This window comes from Parasteatoda tepidariorum, chromosome 2 (assembly GCF_982258835.1).
Source record: "Parasteatoda tepidariorum strain Cologne lab strain chromosome 2, Ptep-v5.0, whole genome shotgun sequence".
NCBI lineage: Eukaryota > Metazoa > Arthropoda > Arachnida > Araneae > Theridiidae > Parasteatoda > Parasteatoda tepidariorum.
The window spans coordinates 116,506,400-116,519,580 of record NC_141756.1 but is presented as its reverse complement, the minus strand read 5'-3'; the positions used below and the strand labels follow the sequence as shown (position 1 = coordinate 116,519,580).

At 30.4% G+C, this 13,181-nt stretch overlaps 1 protein-coding gene across 4 annotated transcripts in view; it reads left to right on the top strand.

The window, feature by feature from the left end:
* LOC107455734 (trithorax group protein osa) overlaps positions 1-13,181 on the top strand; it is a 139,306-nt gene that overhangs the window by 95,867 nt on the left and 30,258 nt on the right. For all 4 annotated transcript variants that reach the window (XM_087158145.1, XM_087158144.1, XM_087158147.1 and 1 more), the window contains 5 exons: positions 3,576-4,151; positions 7,824-8,170; positions 8,952-8,990; positions 9,552-9,740; positions 10,861-11,062. In XM_087158145.1, the coding sequence (XP_087014271.1) occupies positions 3,576-4,151; positions 7,824-8,170; positions 8,952-8,990; positions 9,552-9,740; positions 10,861-11,062 (1,353 nt within the window). The remainder of the gene's footprint in view (positions 1-3,575; positions 4,152-7,823; positions 8,171-8,951; positions 8,991-9,551; positions 9,741-10,860; positions 11,063-13,181) is intronic.

Sequence of the window (13,181 nt, the reverse complement as noted above, 5' to 3'; positions counted from 1 at the left end):
CGTGATTTAAAAACTGCGCTGCACGATCCATACTTACTTGATTTAAAAATTGCACTAAGTGATCCATATTCATGTTATTTAAAAATCTTTAATCAGGATTTGGATTTTTAGAAATCTGATTCGTATTTGTGTCATTTAGAAATCGCACATCGTTATTTATATTCACTTGATTTAAAAATCACATAGGGCAATCCCTGTTTCTGCAATTTAAATACCACATATCTGGATCTGGATCTATGCGGTTTAAAAAGTATCACATCGTAATTAGTATTAGTGCGCTTCAAAAATCACATAGTGCGATCCATGTTTGGGTGATTTAAAAAAATCACACATTGTGATTTATATTCACGTGATTCAAAAATCACACCTGAAACCAAATTCTTGCAATTTAAAGTATAACGCAACATGATCAAAATCACACATCAATGTTTTTAATCACTATGTTTTTTAAATCTCTCATCGTGGTCTATCATATAAACAAAATTTATTATCCTATGTGAAATGTTTAAAACTAAAATTTTTGTTAAGACTAATTTTTGACGTTAATATTTTTTCCTGTCTATGATTTAAAAAGAATATATATATATATATATATATATATATATATATATATATATATATATATTTAGAATTTTATATTTAGCAGTTTTGTATGATATAAATAAATGATAAAAAGAAAGCACACTAAATCAAGAATAGATAGTTTGAAGTTTTTGGGTTTAATTATAAGAGTGTTCTTGTATCTAATACCATATAACTTAATAAACATGTAATTAATATATTTTATTTTTTATATGTATTTATATTAAAAATAAATTTTTTTTATATTAAAACGAAAAATATATTAAGCAAAAATGGTTTTAGCCTAATAAATATTTTAGTGAAACCTAATTTTACAAATGATTTCTGTTTGAAAAATTTTGAAGTTAATACTTTTGTTTCTATTTTAAATGTTTTTTTATTTATTCTTTTATTTATTCTTTTTAATTATTTTGAATTTTTCTATATATATCTTACATAAAAACTTTTATTTATCTTTTTATGTTATTCCTTTTCTGTAAACCCTTTTCTAAATTTGTTATTCAAAACGAAACACTCTTTCTCACACTTTAAAATTCACATCCTGTCTATTAATCTATTTTTTTGTTCAAGTATGCGTTAATTAAAAGTAAGACATTTTTCCCTTTGCTTTTTTTTTGGAACCGCTCGACCTATTTAATAAACCAATTATAATTATTAATGTTTTCCTTTTTCCCTGAAATCACTAAAATTGAGGGAAATACATATGCTACTTTCCTTAGGATAAAAACTAAATCACACAGATTTTGGAGCTCAATTTGAGCTCCGTCAATGCTAGAAAGTGATCTGAATACTAAAAATATTTTTTTCCTTCCAACTGCTGTCTGCCTGTCTGAACATTCAACCTTGACTGCTAATATCACAACATATATATTTATTGTAATTTGATAGTACATGGAATGATGTTGATACTTTTGTTTCTATGAAATTAAATTAACATAATCTCCAAAATTGACCTTTTGAAAATAGCCTATTTTAATTTTATTAGATTAAAAAATTTTAGCTTTGGAAAGGCTAGTGTGTATGTTTGTTGCCTTCAACTGCTGGGTTATTTTTTACAATTTGTTTAATAGTTCAGTTCTTTTCTATTGGTTTTTTTAAAATTGGTTTATTAAAAAATGTGCAAAGCATTTCTCATATAAAACAATGTTTTTTTTAAGAAAGAAACTCATTCCAATCTTCTTATGACTATATTGAGTTATAAAGTATTAACTTGTGTAAGTCATGGAAAGTGTTTGGTGGAAGTCATGAAAAATAATAGAAAGTCATGGATTTGAAAACTCTAGATATAGCAGATACCCTGTACATAATGAAGCTACTTCTAATAATCGTAATCAGTTTAATGCTTTTCTTTATTTTTTTCTGTAATTTTTAGTTTATTTTGGTTCAGAACTCCTTTTTTAAATTAATTAAAATATTTTTAACTATCAATAATAAATTGCTTGTCTATCAATAACTGTCACATACCTGTCATGTCACCTGATTTTTAATGGAGACTCCTGTATTTTATGACTGTCTCCTGTTTACCTGTATATTCTCAAATTTTTCCATATTTGTAAAAGAAATTTTAAAAAATGAATATGGTGATAATATATCCGCTAATGTCAAAAATATTTCTCTTATTCCTTAACAGATAGTGTATGAGTGCTATTGCCAGTGCTGCAGTATGTTGAGTGTTAATAGTTAAAGTAATTACAAATAAGGATTTAAAAAAATATTTTTTGGATTAATATTTATATGCATATATTTTTACTTTGCTAATGTAAGTGCTTATATTATTTTCAATTTTGAATTATGCATGATGTACATGATTATGCATGATCAGTGTTTTCATCATAGAAAAAAAATGGGTGAGAATTTCTCACCCTTTCTCAAAAACAGGGTGAGATTTCAGAAAGTTAAGTGAGATTTCCAAAAACTTAAAAAACACAAATAGACTTGGAAAAAAAATTATTTCTTTTATTATAATACATTTTTAACGTCTTCTATTTTTTAAAGCATTGAATATTCTTGCTGCATCATCATAGAAGATTTTGCCTTTACTAGGTATTTGTCCCTCTTACATTAGTGCATAAAAAATTTGAACGTCTTACATGAAAAAACTTTACCTATGATAAACACGCAGTTGCAGAGAAATGTGTTCTGAAAGGTGTTCCGTGGTTCGGTTGTGTTCTGTTGTTCGAAAAGGTTCTGAACAATACTGGTAAATAGGGAAGCTAGATAACGGAGCAAATGTTGAAAATAATGAGAGATCAAGGAAGAAAAGTCAAACGGATTTTGTTCTAAATAGTAATTCGAAGCTTCTTCCAAAATGCGAGAAATTCGCGAATTTTGAAATTGATTTATAGAATGCGCGAATTTCTCGCAGTAATAATTTTTTAATGCGAGAAAAGAAAAAAATATGCGAGATTCTCGCGTTCTCGCGCTGTAGTGAAAACACTGATGATGTATCAAAACTTTACTCGTAGCCTAAAACAATGTCGCTAGTAAAATCTGTTATTTTATTTCTCCATTGTTGGCAGGTATGCTATCAGCCTTCCCTGTTGTAGCTATGATAATATAAAATTGATTATTTAATTTAAATTGAAGGGAAATCCATATTTGAATTCATTTTCAAGCTAGCTCTTAACAATTTTTTTATACTTCCAATGAATAAATAAAAATATAAGTTCTTCGTCGGCAAGAATTTGAACAAATTAGTGGTATAATTTAAAGTCTATTTTATTGAAAACATTAAACGTTTTTTTTAAAAAATTTCCTGATAACCTGATAAACATGCCTCTTTTTAAAGGAGTTGAAAAATGTTTGTCTAGGCCAAGTGGGATGTAAGCTAGGAAACCTATGGTCTACAACAAAATAAAATTCTTTTTTTTTGTAATTGTTACTTATTTTATTTATTAAATGTTTATGGCACTTAAGTAATCCATTGTTTTATTAACTAATAAGTTGAACTTATAATTATTTTAATGCTTATAATTTTCTAATATGTATTCCAGGTGGTTATCATCGGCCCCCGAGCTCTGTAGGCTTGCATAATTACGGAAATCAACCGCAAAACAACTATCCTGGTCCTTCATATCCTAATACGTCACAAATGCCACCTCACCGATTACCTGGTTCTACGTCCTCCAATTATGGCACTCCACCTAGTACCGGAGGAGGCTACAACAGTGCACAGTATTCTAATGCTCCTGCCAGTGGATATGGTGCAAACAGTATGATGCCACCACCTAACCAGTACCCAAAGTCCTCATCTAACATGCCTCCTCCCACAGCAGGCGGAGCTCAAGCTGCAGCGCAAGCAGCTGTGATTGCTGCTGCGGCCTCTTCCTCCACTACTCGCCAATCACCCATGTATCTACGACAACATTTGCAGCAAAAAATCTACAATAGTTACAACTCTGCCATCAGTCCTGTGCCACCAGGTTCTGCCCAGGATAGTCCTATGCCTCCACCTTCAAGCACACCTTCATCTCAATCAATGGGATCCATTCCTTCATCTTCAAACTGTGAGGGATCATCCATTCCTTCTTCGATGGCTGCTTTTCCTCCTGTCTCCTCTTCTGCAATGGGTTAGTAACATTCCCTTCTTGATCAAATTCATTTGTCGAAGAACCAGATATGCAAAAAAACCCCGGTTTTTCAGGATTTTATTAGGCTTTTCTGGGTTTTTCATGTTTTATTGAGTTTTTTTTTTTCAAAAGAGAGAGCAGGGAGCTTTTATTAATATTAATTAATACAAATAAATTGGTGCAAAAGTCTGAAAAAAGTTTTTTCTGAATGCAAAATGTTATATGTACTCACATACATCACACATTTGTAACTTATTTTAACACTAAATTACTTTTATTTATATTTTAATCTTAATAAATATTTCAGGATTTTTTTTTTTTTTTTTTTTTTTTTTTTTTTGCTGCATAGAAATTGAATTAAAGGCAGTGACTAATCAATGACCATGCAGTTAAATCTAGCTAACAAATGTGACTCTCCAAATTATTTTTCTTTTCAGATTGTTGTTAGTTTTTTCACCATAGGCTCATTTTTTTAGACTAGACTACATATATATTTCAATAGAATAGCTCTTTAATAAACAGAGGATAAAAAAGAAATCAATTTTAGAAAATCACATTATAACTCCCCCAAGTTTTACTGGGTAGGTTTTTTTTTTTTGGAACCCTGCAAAGAACAAGGAGAGAATTCTAAATATGGCTTAAACATTCCCCCCCCCTCCAATGCTCACCTGATAAGCACTCGTCGTTCCTGGTATCAGTAGGTCAGATTTGTTGGCCACTCTTTCAGGGGCACCCTATTAAGTGAGCCGTTGTTGCTTCCTCAGTAAGAACAGATAGTACAGAGAATGAAAGAACATCTATGCCCTGTCCAGGATTTGAACCCAGGACCTTTCTGTTTATAGGTCAGCTCTCTGACCACTACACAGTTCGGTCAGCATTTAATTTTTATAAATAAACTGATTATAGATATTTACTCTATTAAGTAGTGTATTTTGATGCATTCAAAATACATGTCCATCACCCAAACAGAATTTGGGGTATAAAGTGTGCAATATTTTAAACTCTCTATTAATTTTTTTTTCAAATATAAAACTGTGCTAATACAATTCTGCAATCAGCAAAATTTTCTGAAGCTTGTTAAGTAGTTTGCACTTACCTGTTTTAGGATTCTTTATATAAATCTTTTTGTGCAATAAACATTAAAAGAACTTTTTAGCGTCATTTACATTGGTTTTCATCAGTTTAAACTGTAATAAATTAAATTTTAAAGAAAATCCAAGAACTGACAAATGTGTAATTTTAAATTACTGATTCAAAACCATGAATCTCGTAACTTAGTTGCTTTAAAAATTGGAGGGGAGAAATATTAAAAGAAACACAAATCAAAAATTTTAACAAATATCCCATATGAATGGTAGAAGCCTGGCAAATGTTAAATATTCAATTTTCCAGCTGTAAAAAAGGAAGTGCCACTCACCAGTTATTGTTGCTTGGTTTGATCTTAAGTAGGCTTCTGTGTTCTGTATGACTCATACAGGGATAGCATTAGTAGGATTTTTTTTATATAAAATCTCTTCTAAGTTACGTCCCGCAGTGGACTGATCGTTAAGAGGCGGTTCCCAGCAGATCACCGAAGTCAAGCATCACTGGCTACAGTCAGTGTGTGGGTGGGTGACCACTTGGATCAGTGTGCGTAGGGACCAAGGGTGTGCGGTATTGGTCCTCGTTAAACTGTGCTACCGTAAAGTGCTCGACTTCAAGCTCTGGTCGTCGGGCTACCGAAGCGGGGGTGCCATCCCCTCCGGAGAGGATCAAAATTGTGATGGCATGCCTTCGGATCATCCTCCGGGATGTTTCCCAGACCGTCGCCAATAGCCCGTTGTGCAGCTCTAGTGCGACGTAAATTAACAACAACAACTATTCTAAGTTACCTTTATTTTCAACAATTTAAATTTTTCTTAAAAAGTTTCTGCTTTAAAAAATTTTTTTAGCTGTTTGATTGAAATAATCGTATCTTTTCTCTTTTTCGAAGTTAAGAAAAAAATTCTGGTGATGCGATTACTGATGGATAGCTTCCAACTCTACTAGATTTTTCTGGTAGACTATTGAATTTTGCCAGTTTATCCAGGTCTACTGGCTTAATTAAAATTCTCCTGTGTTTTGTACATTTTAGGAATCGAATTATATTCTGTGGAAATGGAATTTTTGTATAGATTATTGCTTGAATATTTGAATAAGTCTTGTTAATACATAATGAAATGAACCTCATTTATTGAAATCCGTTCAAAATCTTTTCCATTCTAAAATGTTCAGTTTATTTTTTTTTTCATAACTTTCTTTTTAAAGTAATTAAAAAATGTTTTAACTATCTTTGATTAATTAAATGCCTATTAATGTTTGAAATTATGAATAAACATAACACATAACATTTCAAGTGTGTACAGGCAATGAGAATGTCTTTTCATGAATATATTCTGCCTTTTTGCCTAGAATGATACTCTATGCAAAGAGTGAAGAGCATTCTAAAAGAATAGCGTATGGAATGGTAATGCATCTGCTTGAGGGAATAAAGTAAAACCCTAAAAAATGTATTAAGAAAAATTTTTGAACTAGAACAAAAACTATTTTTAAAAATCTTGAAGAATTTAATTTGTATAATATTTGAATTTGTAATAAAAAACTGTAAATTTATAGAAAGCAGTAACATTGTTCCGAAATTTATGATTGTACTAAAAATTAAGCCAATCTGTAATGAACAGGGTTTCAAAAAGCCCACCTAGGATTTTCATCAAAAACCTGTGGTTTATTGGGTTTTTGATGAAAACCCCAAGTTTTTTAAAAAATACTTAAATTTTTATTACTGAGTACTAAATAAGAATGCACGATTTGTTTCCAACTGGAAATTTAAATATTTGGTAACTATTTATAACTTGTTTTGTTGCAATGTAATTTTTTTTTTTAAAGTTTTAGATTGTTATGCTATTTTTATTTCTTAATGATAAGCAGATTGTTGTATAAAAATTTAAATCTACTCAATTAAAAAATCCCAAACCTTTTGATATTAATGTCTATTAGAATAAAACTCAAGCTTAGATTTTAACAATCATTTTATTCCGTAAACATTGCAACTTAATGTACTGTTTTTTTTTTTTTTTTAAATTTCTATTTAACTTATGGTTGCTGTAAAATTAAGTTTTTACCAGATTGTTTAGTAATATTATGTAAGGTTAAATCCTAATAACAGTTTTGGCTGGAAATAATTTTATGTGAAGCTCACCGTGAAAGTTCTCAAGCAGCAAAATAACTTGGGCCCTCATTGGACTAATATTCACGAATCTCAATAAGGGTTCAAAGGGCTTTTATTTTTCCGATATTGGCCTATTCACCCGATATTTTACAGCCGCTTACAACCCATATTGGTCCAATATGGAGTTGTCAAATTCACTCGATATTTTGTTGTCATTATTCAGCCAACATAAGCCCTAACATTGGTTGTAAATAAACCAATATTGGTCCTTCGATGTATGTTCACATAGGACGGATATCGAGCCAATTTTGAACCCAACCGGGTCCTAGAAAAATTGTTGCTAGGGTTAATATAACACATTTACTTTTGTTCTTTTTGCCTTTCTCATGCCTGAACATGTAAGGCATCATTGTCTAATTTCGTGTGCATGTTATCAGCTATCTCAAGGTATGATTGATATATTGTTTGAAATGTCATTTGTGTAGGTATGTCTGCCACAACAGTTACTCAAAGTATCAGCAGTCCAGTTCCTTCTGCAGTTACAGTCTCCAGTCCATCTGTTCCAGATATGATGCAGCAGTCAAGAAATTCCATGAGTTTGCCACCACCCCCTCCAGTGATGGATGAAGGTAGTCAAGCATCCAATGCCTCTGCATCATCTTCTTTACCTGAGGAACGGGTTGAAACGCCAAAGCCAAACAATAAGCCTGTGATGTCTCATCCTCCGACACCAAATACATTGCCGTCACCTGGGGCAGCATCTATGTCGTCCTTCCACGACGAATTCGAAAGTGTCTCTAGCCCGAGTTGGCCCAGAACGCCAGCTAGTCCTGTGAGTACAATACCTTCTGATAACAGGGAGTTTTTTCTTTTTCCTTATAAACTGGGGAATGACATTTTGTATTTTCTTTTACAAAATGTTGACCTCTCAAAGTGCAAATTTTGGATTTTAAGTGCTTAAAAGGTGTTTATTTTTTGTTGGAAAATCTGACAACATACCCTGAATTTCATGGGTCTAAATTTAAAAAATAAATAAACGTCTATTTCGAGCAAGCTTTTACATTTCTTTGGTGAGAACTGCTACCAAATCATCCCTTACTCCCCTCCCCCCACCCCTGTAGAGTAAATAATAATAGAGTATTACTGACCAATGGGAAGATTCTTGGTGAACAGAATATTAAATAATAATAAAAAACTACAAAAAAACAGAGAAACGGAATAGAAAAAAATTCCATTAAATGAGATAGGAATAATTTACATGTAAATAGTTTATTTTTTTATTTTAATTTTAAAACAATTCGAATTCTGAAGTTAAAATTGCATTTTTGAATTCTTGCTTGCCATTTGTTTTTTTTCCTATTAGCCATTTTTCCCCCTAATAGATTTATTTGCCACAACAATCCTTTTTTCATTGAATAAAGTATAAAGTCAGTACAATTCTGAAAGAAATGAGCATAACAATGTTGTTATTCCTAATGAATGAAATCAGCATAACAATTTTGTTTTTCCTTAAGGGACTCATTATGCTTTGTATAAAATGAACAGTTTGTAATATTGAAATTATATGATAATTCTAAATGATTGAATTAAATTAATGTATTTGTACTTTTTAGGTCATCAATAATCAAGTTTATGATCATCACCCAATTAAGGTAAAAATAATGTTGTATTATTTCATTTTTATTATTAATGGTGCTTTTGAAAATAATAATGCATTATTTGGATATTTTATAAAATTATACTTCTAGTGTTCATTAACAGATCATAACATAAGATAAACTCATTATAGAGTTAAACCTTGTTAAAACAACAAACTTCGTATAAAAAGTTTAATTTTCTTATGATTGCAAACTACTTTAATAACTATTAAAAAATGAATTTTTAATTTTTATATGGTTGACATACGAAACCTTAATGCTTGGATTGAAACAAATTAGAGTCCTGAATGAAGCTTTGTTTGCAGTAATATGCAATACTCTGCAATTAGTTCAGTTGCAGCTCTATTCAAATCAAGACATCTGTATATTTGAAATGAGTTTAGATTGGTCGAAAGTACAAATCTCTTAGAATTATTGTATTGTTATTAAAAAAGGGTTATAATCAATGAGTTAATAAGTCTAGGAACCAAAATCTAGTTATCTTATTTTAGTGGTTGATCTCATAAGTAGAATATCACATATAGAAAGATTATTAATGTGTTTTTATTTTTGCAGCGTCCTGACGGTATGCTGAAATTGTACGATATCTCTGATGATCCTGATAGAAGATTATTTTTAGATAAACTAATCATGTATCAGGAGGAGAGAGGTACTCCTCTCTCTCAATGCCCCACAATCAGCAAGCAGCCACTTGATCTCTACAGGCTGTACTTGGCTGCTAAAGAAAGGGGTGGCTTTGTTGAGGTATTTATTACCATTCCATTACAAACAAATTGAAAACTCTTTACCGTTTATTAATGTTCACATAATTATTAGTTAGGTTTAGAGGTTGTTTTTTTAACCACCTGTTTCACCTCTGATTTATTTAGTTAGATGATTATTTAATTTCTAATATCGAAGAGTAAATTTGTGTAAAGTTTTTGGCAGATTTGTAGAAGCTAGATGATGCATTGTGAAACAGTTTTTTTTAAAAATTATTTCTTTTTAGCAATTGTGATTGAAAATATTCATCGCACAAGTGAAAACTGTTTTATTTATTTCAAACATTAATGCTAAATAAAGTAATCATGAAATTGAAAATGGTTATTGATCATATATTTCAGGTCTTTTAAGACACCAATTGTGGTATTAAATATATTTTGTTACTACATTCATTCAAAAAAAAAAAATAGAATAAAATATATTTTAACAGAGAACACTTATTAACGACCGGTTTGCCCGAGTATTGCATTGCAAAGTATGATCCCTGTGGCCGAATTTTTTCAGGCTTTCTGCGTAAAACCTCTCTGGCCCGAATATCTTTTTTTTCCTACTTTTAATTGTTATAATTAAAAGTGACAAAAACGTTGTGTTAATGAAAAAAATTCTATTTGGATAAAATAAATTGTACATCTTTGAAGTAGAAAATGTCTCTAGATTTTTCCTTTTTGCCTTTTTGTAAATCATCACATTACAAAAGAAACTTATTAAAAATCCTCAAATCAGTTGCAGTAACTACCGAACACTACTTATATTATTTCTCAAATGAGAATAGAAAATTTGCGAGCATTTCTTTCCCCTCTGATATGCGAGAAAGCCATCTTTCAAATATAATTCTTCAGAAAGAATCTCTAACATCTTTACAGAAACGAAACCAAATTTTTGTTGCTTCCCAAAAGAAATATCTTTCTGCAAGAACTCAGTAACATGCTGCGACAATGTCGCCACAATTCTGACACAGGGAGCATGATATATTTTTCTTAAAAAATATATATCATTCATATTTGTCGAAATATATATAAATAAAAGATATATTTACCTTTGTATAACAAAGTATAATTAAATTTAGCAGATTGATCATTTTAACATAATTTGAATGTTTCAGGTGATGAAAGGTAAGATGTGGAAGGAAATTGCAGGACTGATAGGGATTGGTGCTTCTTCAAGTGCGGCATATACTCTGAGGAAACAGTACATCAAACATCTTCTGCCTTATGAATGTAAATACGATAGGGGAGGCATTGATCCTGTTCCTCTCATAAGTAGCCTGGAGTCTAATTCCAGAAAGAAAAATGCCAAAAATGCAGGTCTGTATTCATTCCATTTATCATTTTTATAATTGTTATGCAATTGATTCCCGCTTTAGCAAATTCCTAGGGACCAAAGCAATCTCTACACTGTAACCATGGCGCATAGAGTTTTTAAAAAGTGCTTAATTTTGATTTTCGTTATTTAAAAGCCCTTAAAGGTGCTTTTTTTTTATTGGGTATTTTTAAAAAGTGCTTAGTTTCCCTTTTCGAAAGTGTGATTTTTTTCTTGACCATGTCGCTTTTCGCCACGTATTATGTAAAAGTGTGGTTTTTACATTGTTCTATTCAACCTTTTAACAATTCATTCCAACACAATCCTTTTCGGCGGCGTACCGTCGGTTGATAGCGTATGAAAGCGACAATCATTTTACATGTTTGATGAAATACTTGCGAGTCTGTATGTGCGTCTATTTAGCTGGGTTCGATGAGATTATTGCACTCTCATGTGTTACTCTGCTGAATTTTGCAAGATATTCTCAATTTCAGACTTCATTTTCCACCCTCTGAAATCGAACTGAAAAATTTCTCGATCTTTTTATGGTGGCTAATATTATCAAGAAAAAAAGTTCTTCGTTAGAAACTATTTATTTTGTCATGATCATGTAAAGTCAACGAAAACTATTTTGCATTTTGTTAATGTATATAGTGCTTAAAAATATTTTTTGAGTGCTTAAAAAGTACTTAAAAGGTGCTAATTTTTTGTTGAAGGAGTTGGCTACGCACCCTGTGGAACGAAAATTCGTTTTATCGATATTACGAATTTCAACATTAACCAAAATTATTTTGTTACATTAGAATTTTCAGGGGTCTGTCTAGGTTTTTCTGAGAGATACCTATTTTGTGAAAATTTAGGCATAATGTGTGAAAATTAATAACTATATTAAAAAATCAATTCAAAAATATGGTAAAAACATGGGATTCAAAAATAAAATTTTAAGAAAAAGTATTCTGTTAAACTACGGTTTTTCCTAAAGTTGAATTTGTAAATGTACCGCTAAACAGTAGTAAATTTGGTCTGGACAGACCAGACCCCTGATTTTTAGCATAAAAAAATAATAAATATTGCATTTAATTATAAGTTTTGATCTATTTTTACTCTACAAGTAGAAAATATCAAATCAATATTTTAAAAGCTCACAAACCAATTAAATTAAAATGAATAATGGGTTTATTATCACTTACCTATAAGAAATTGGGTAATCCGTGATTTTTTTCAGTACACGGGATTTAGAACCAGTAAGAATTACAAAATTCTCCAAATGATGCACATTTTCAACCGACTGATGTGGAAATCCACTCTTTTGGACAGCCACAAACTTCTTCAAACATGAATGGTTTAGTATTTTCAGGGTGGTTCCTTCAGAGTGATTCTTCTTCTTCTTTTTTTTTTAATGTCTTTTTCGTATCTGAAACTTTTTATTTTGAAGATGCAAAAATATTTGATTTCTGAGATCATTTTGTACTTTTGAAGAATGGAAAAGTGTTTTAATAACGAGGGAAACTGAGAGTTGTTGCTTATTTTCACCTTCTTTAAATCGGATTACAAATTTTTAATATCGGTATTTTTAATTAATTGTTTCTATGGGGGATTCCAAAATTTTCATCATTTTATTTCGGATTTCGCTAAAATGGAATTTGGTTGTATTAACCAAGAATCAAATACTTCATTTAAAACATTTCCATTTTGGTACTAAATATAATTAACAAATGATACTTTTAAAAAAAACACACACACACAATTAGGTTTTCCGTGAATTAATAAAAATTCTATGACACGTTATGTTGAGAAATATTTATAAGGAAGAACAATAGACTGCCTTTGCTGATAGGGAAATATGAATGTTGAATTTGAAATATGAGTTAGGTTACATTACATTTTTTCAATTTTTTGTGATATGAAGTATTTGACATAGTGTGGTATTAAACTTATTTAAATTAAAACTTCATGATTCCAGTTATAAAATAAGTTTTTGTTTTACTTGCCAGATTTTCAAAAGATTTAATACATTTTTTCATAATTTGTTTTACTTTTGGTATTTGTATACAAAATCATTTTATGTCTTTATATTATATTTTTCTTCTCCTTATAATATAACTGCCAACATGGATAGGAAAA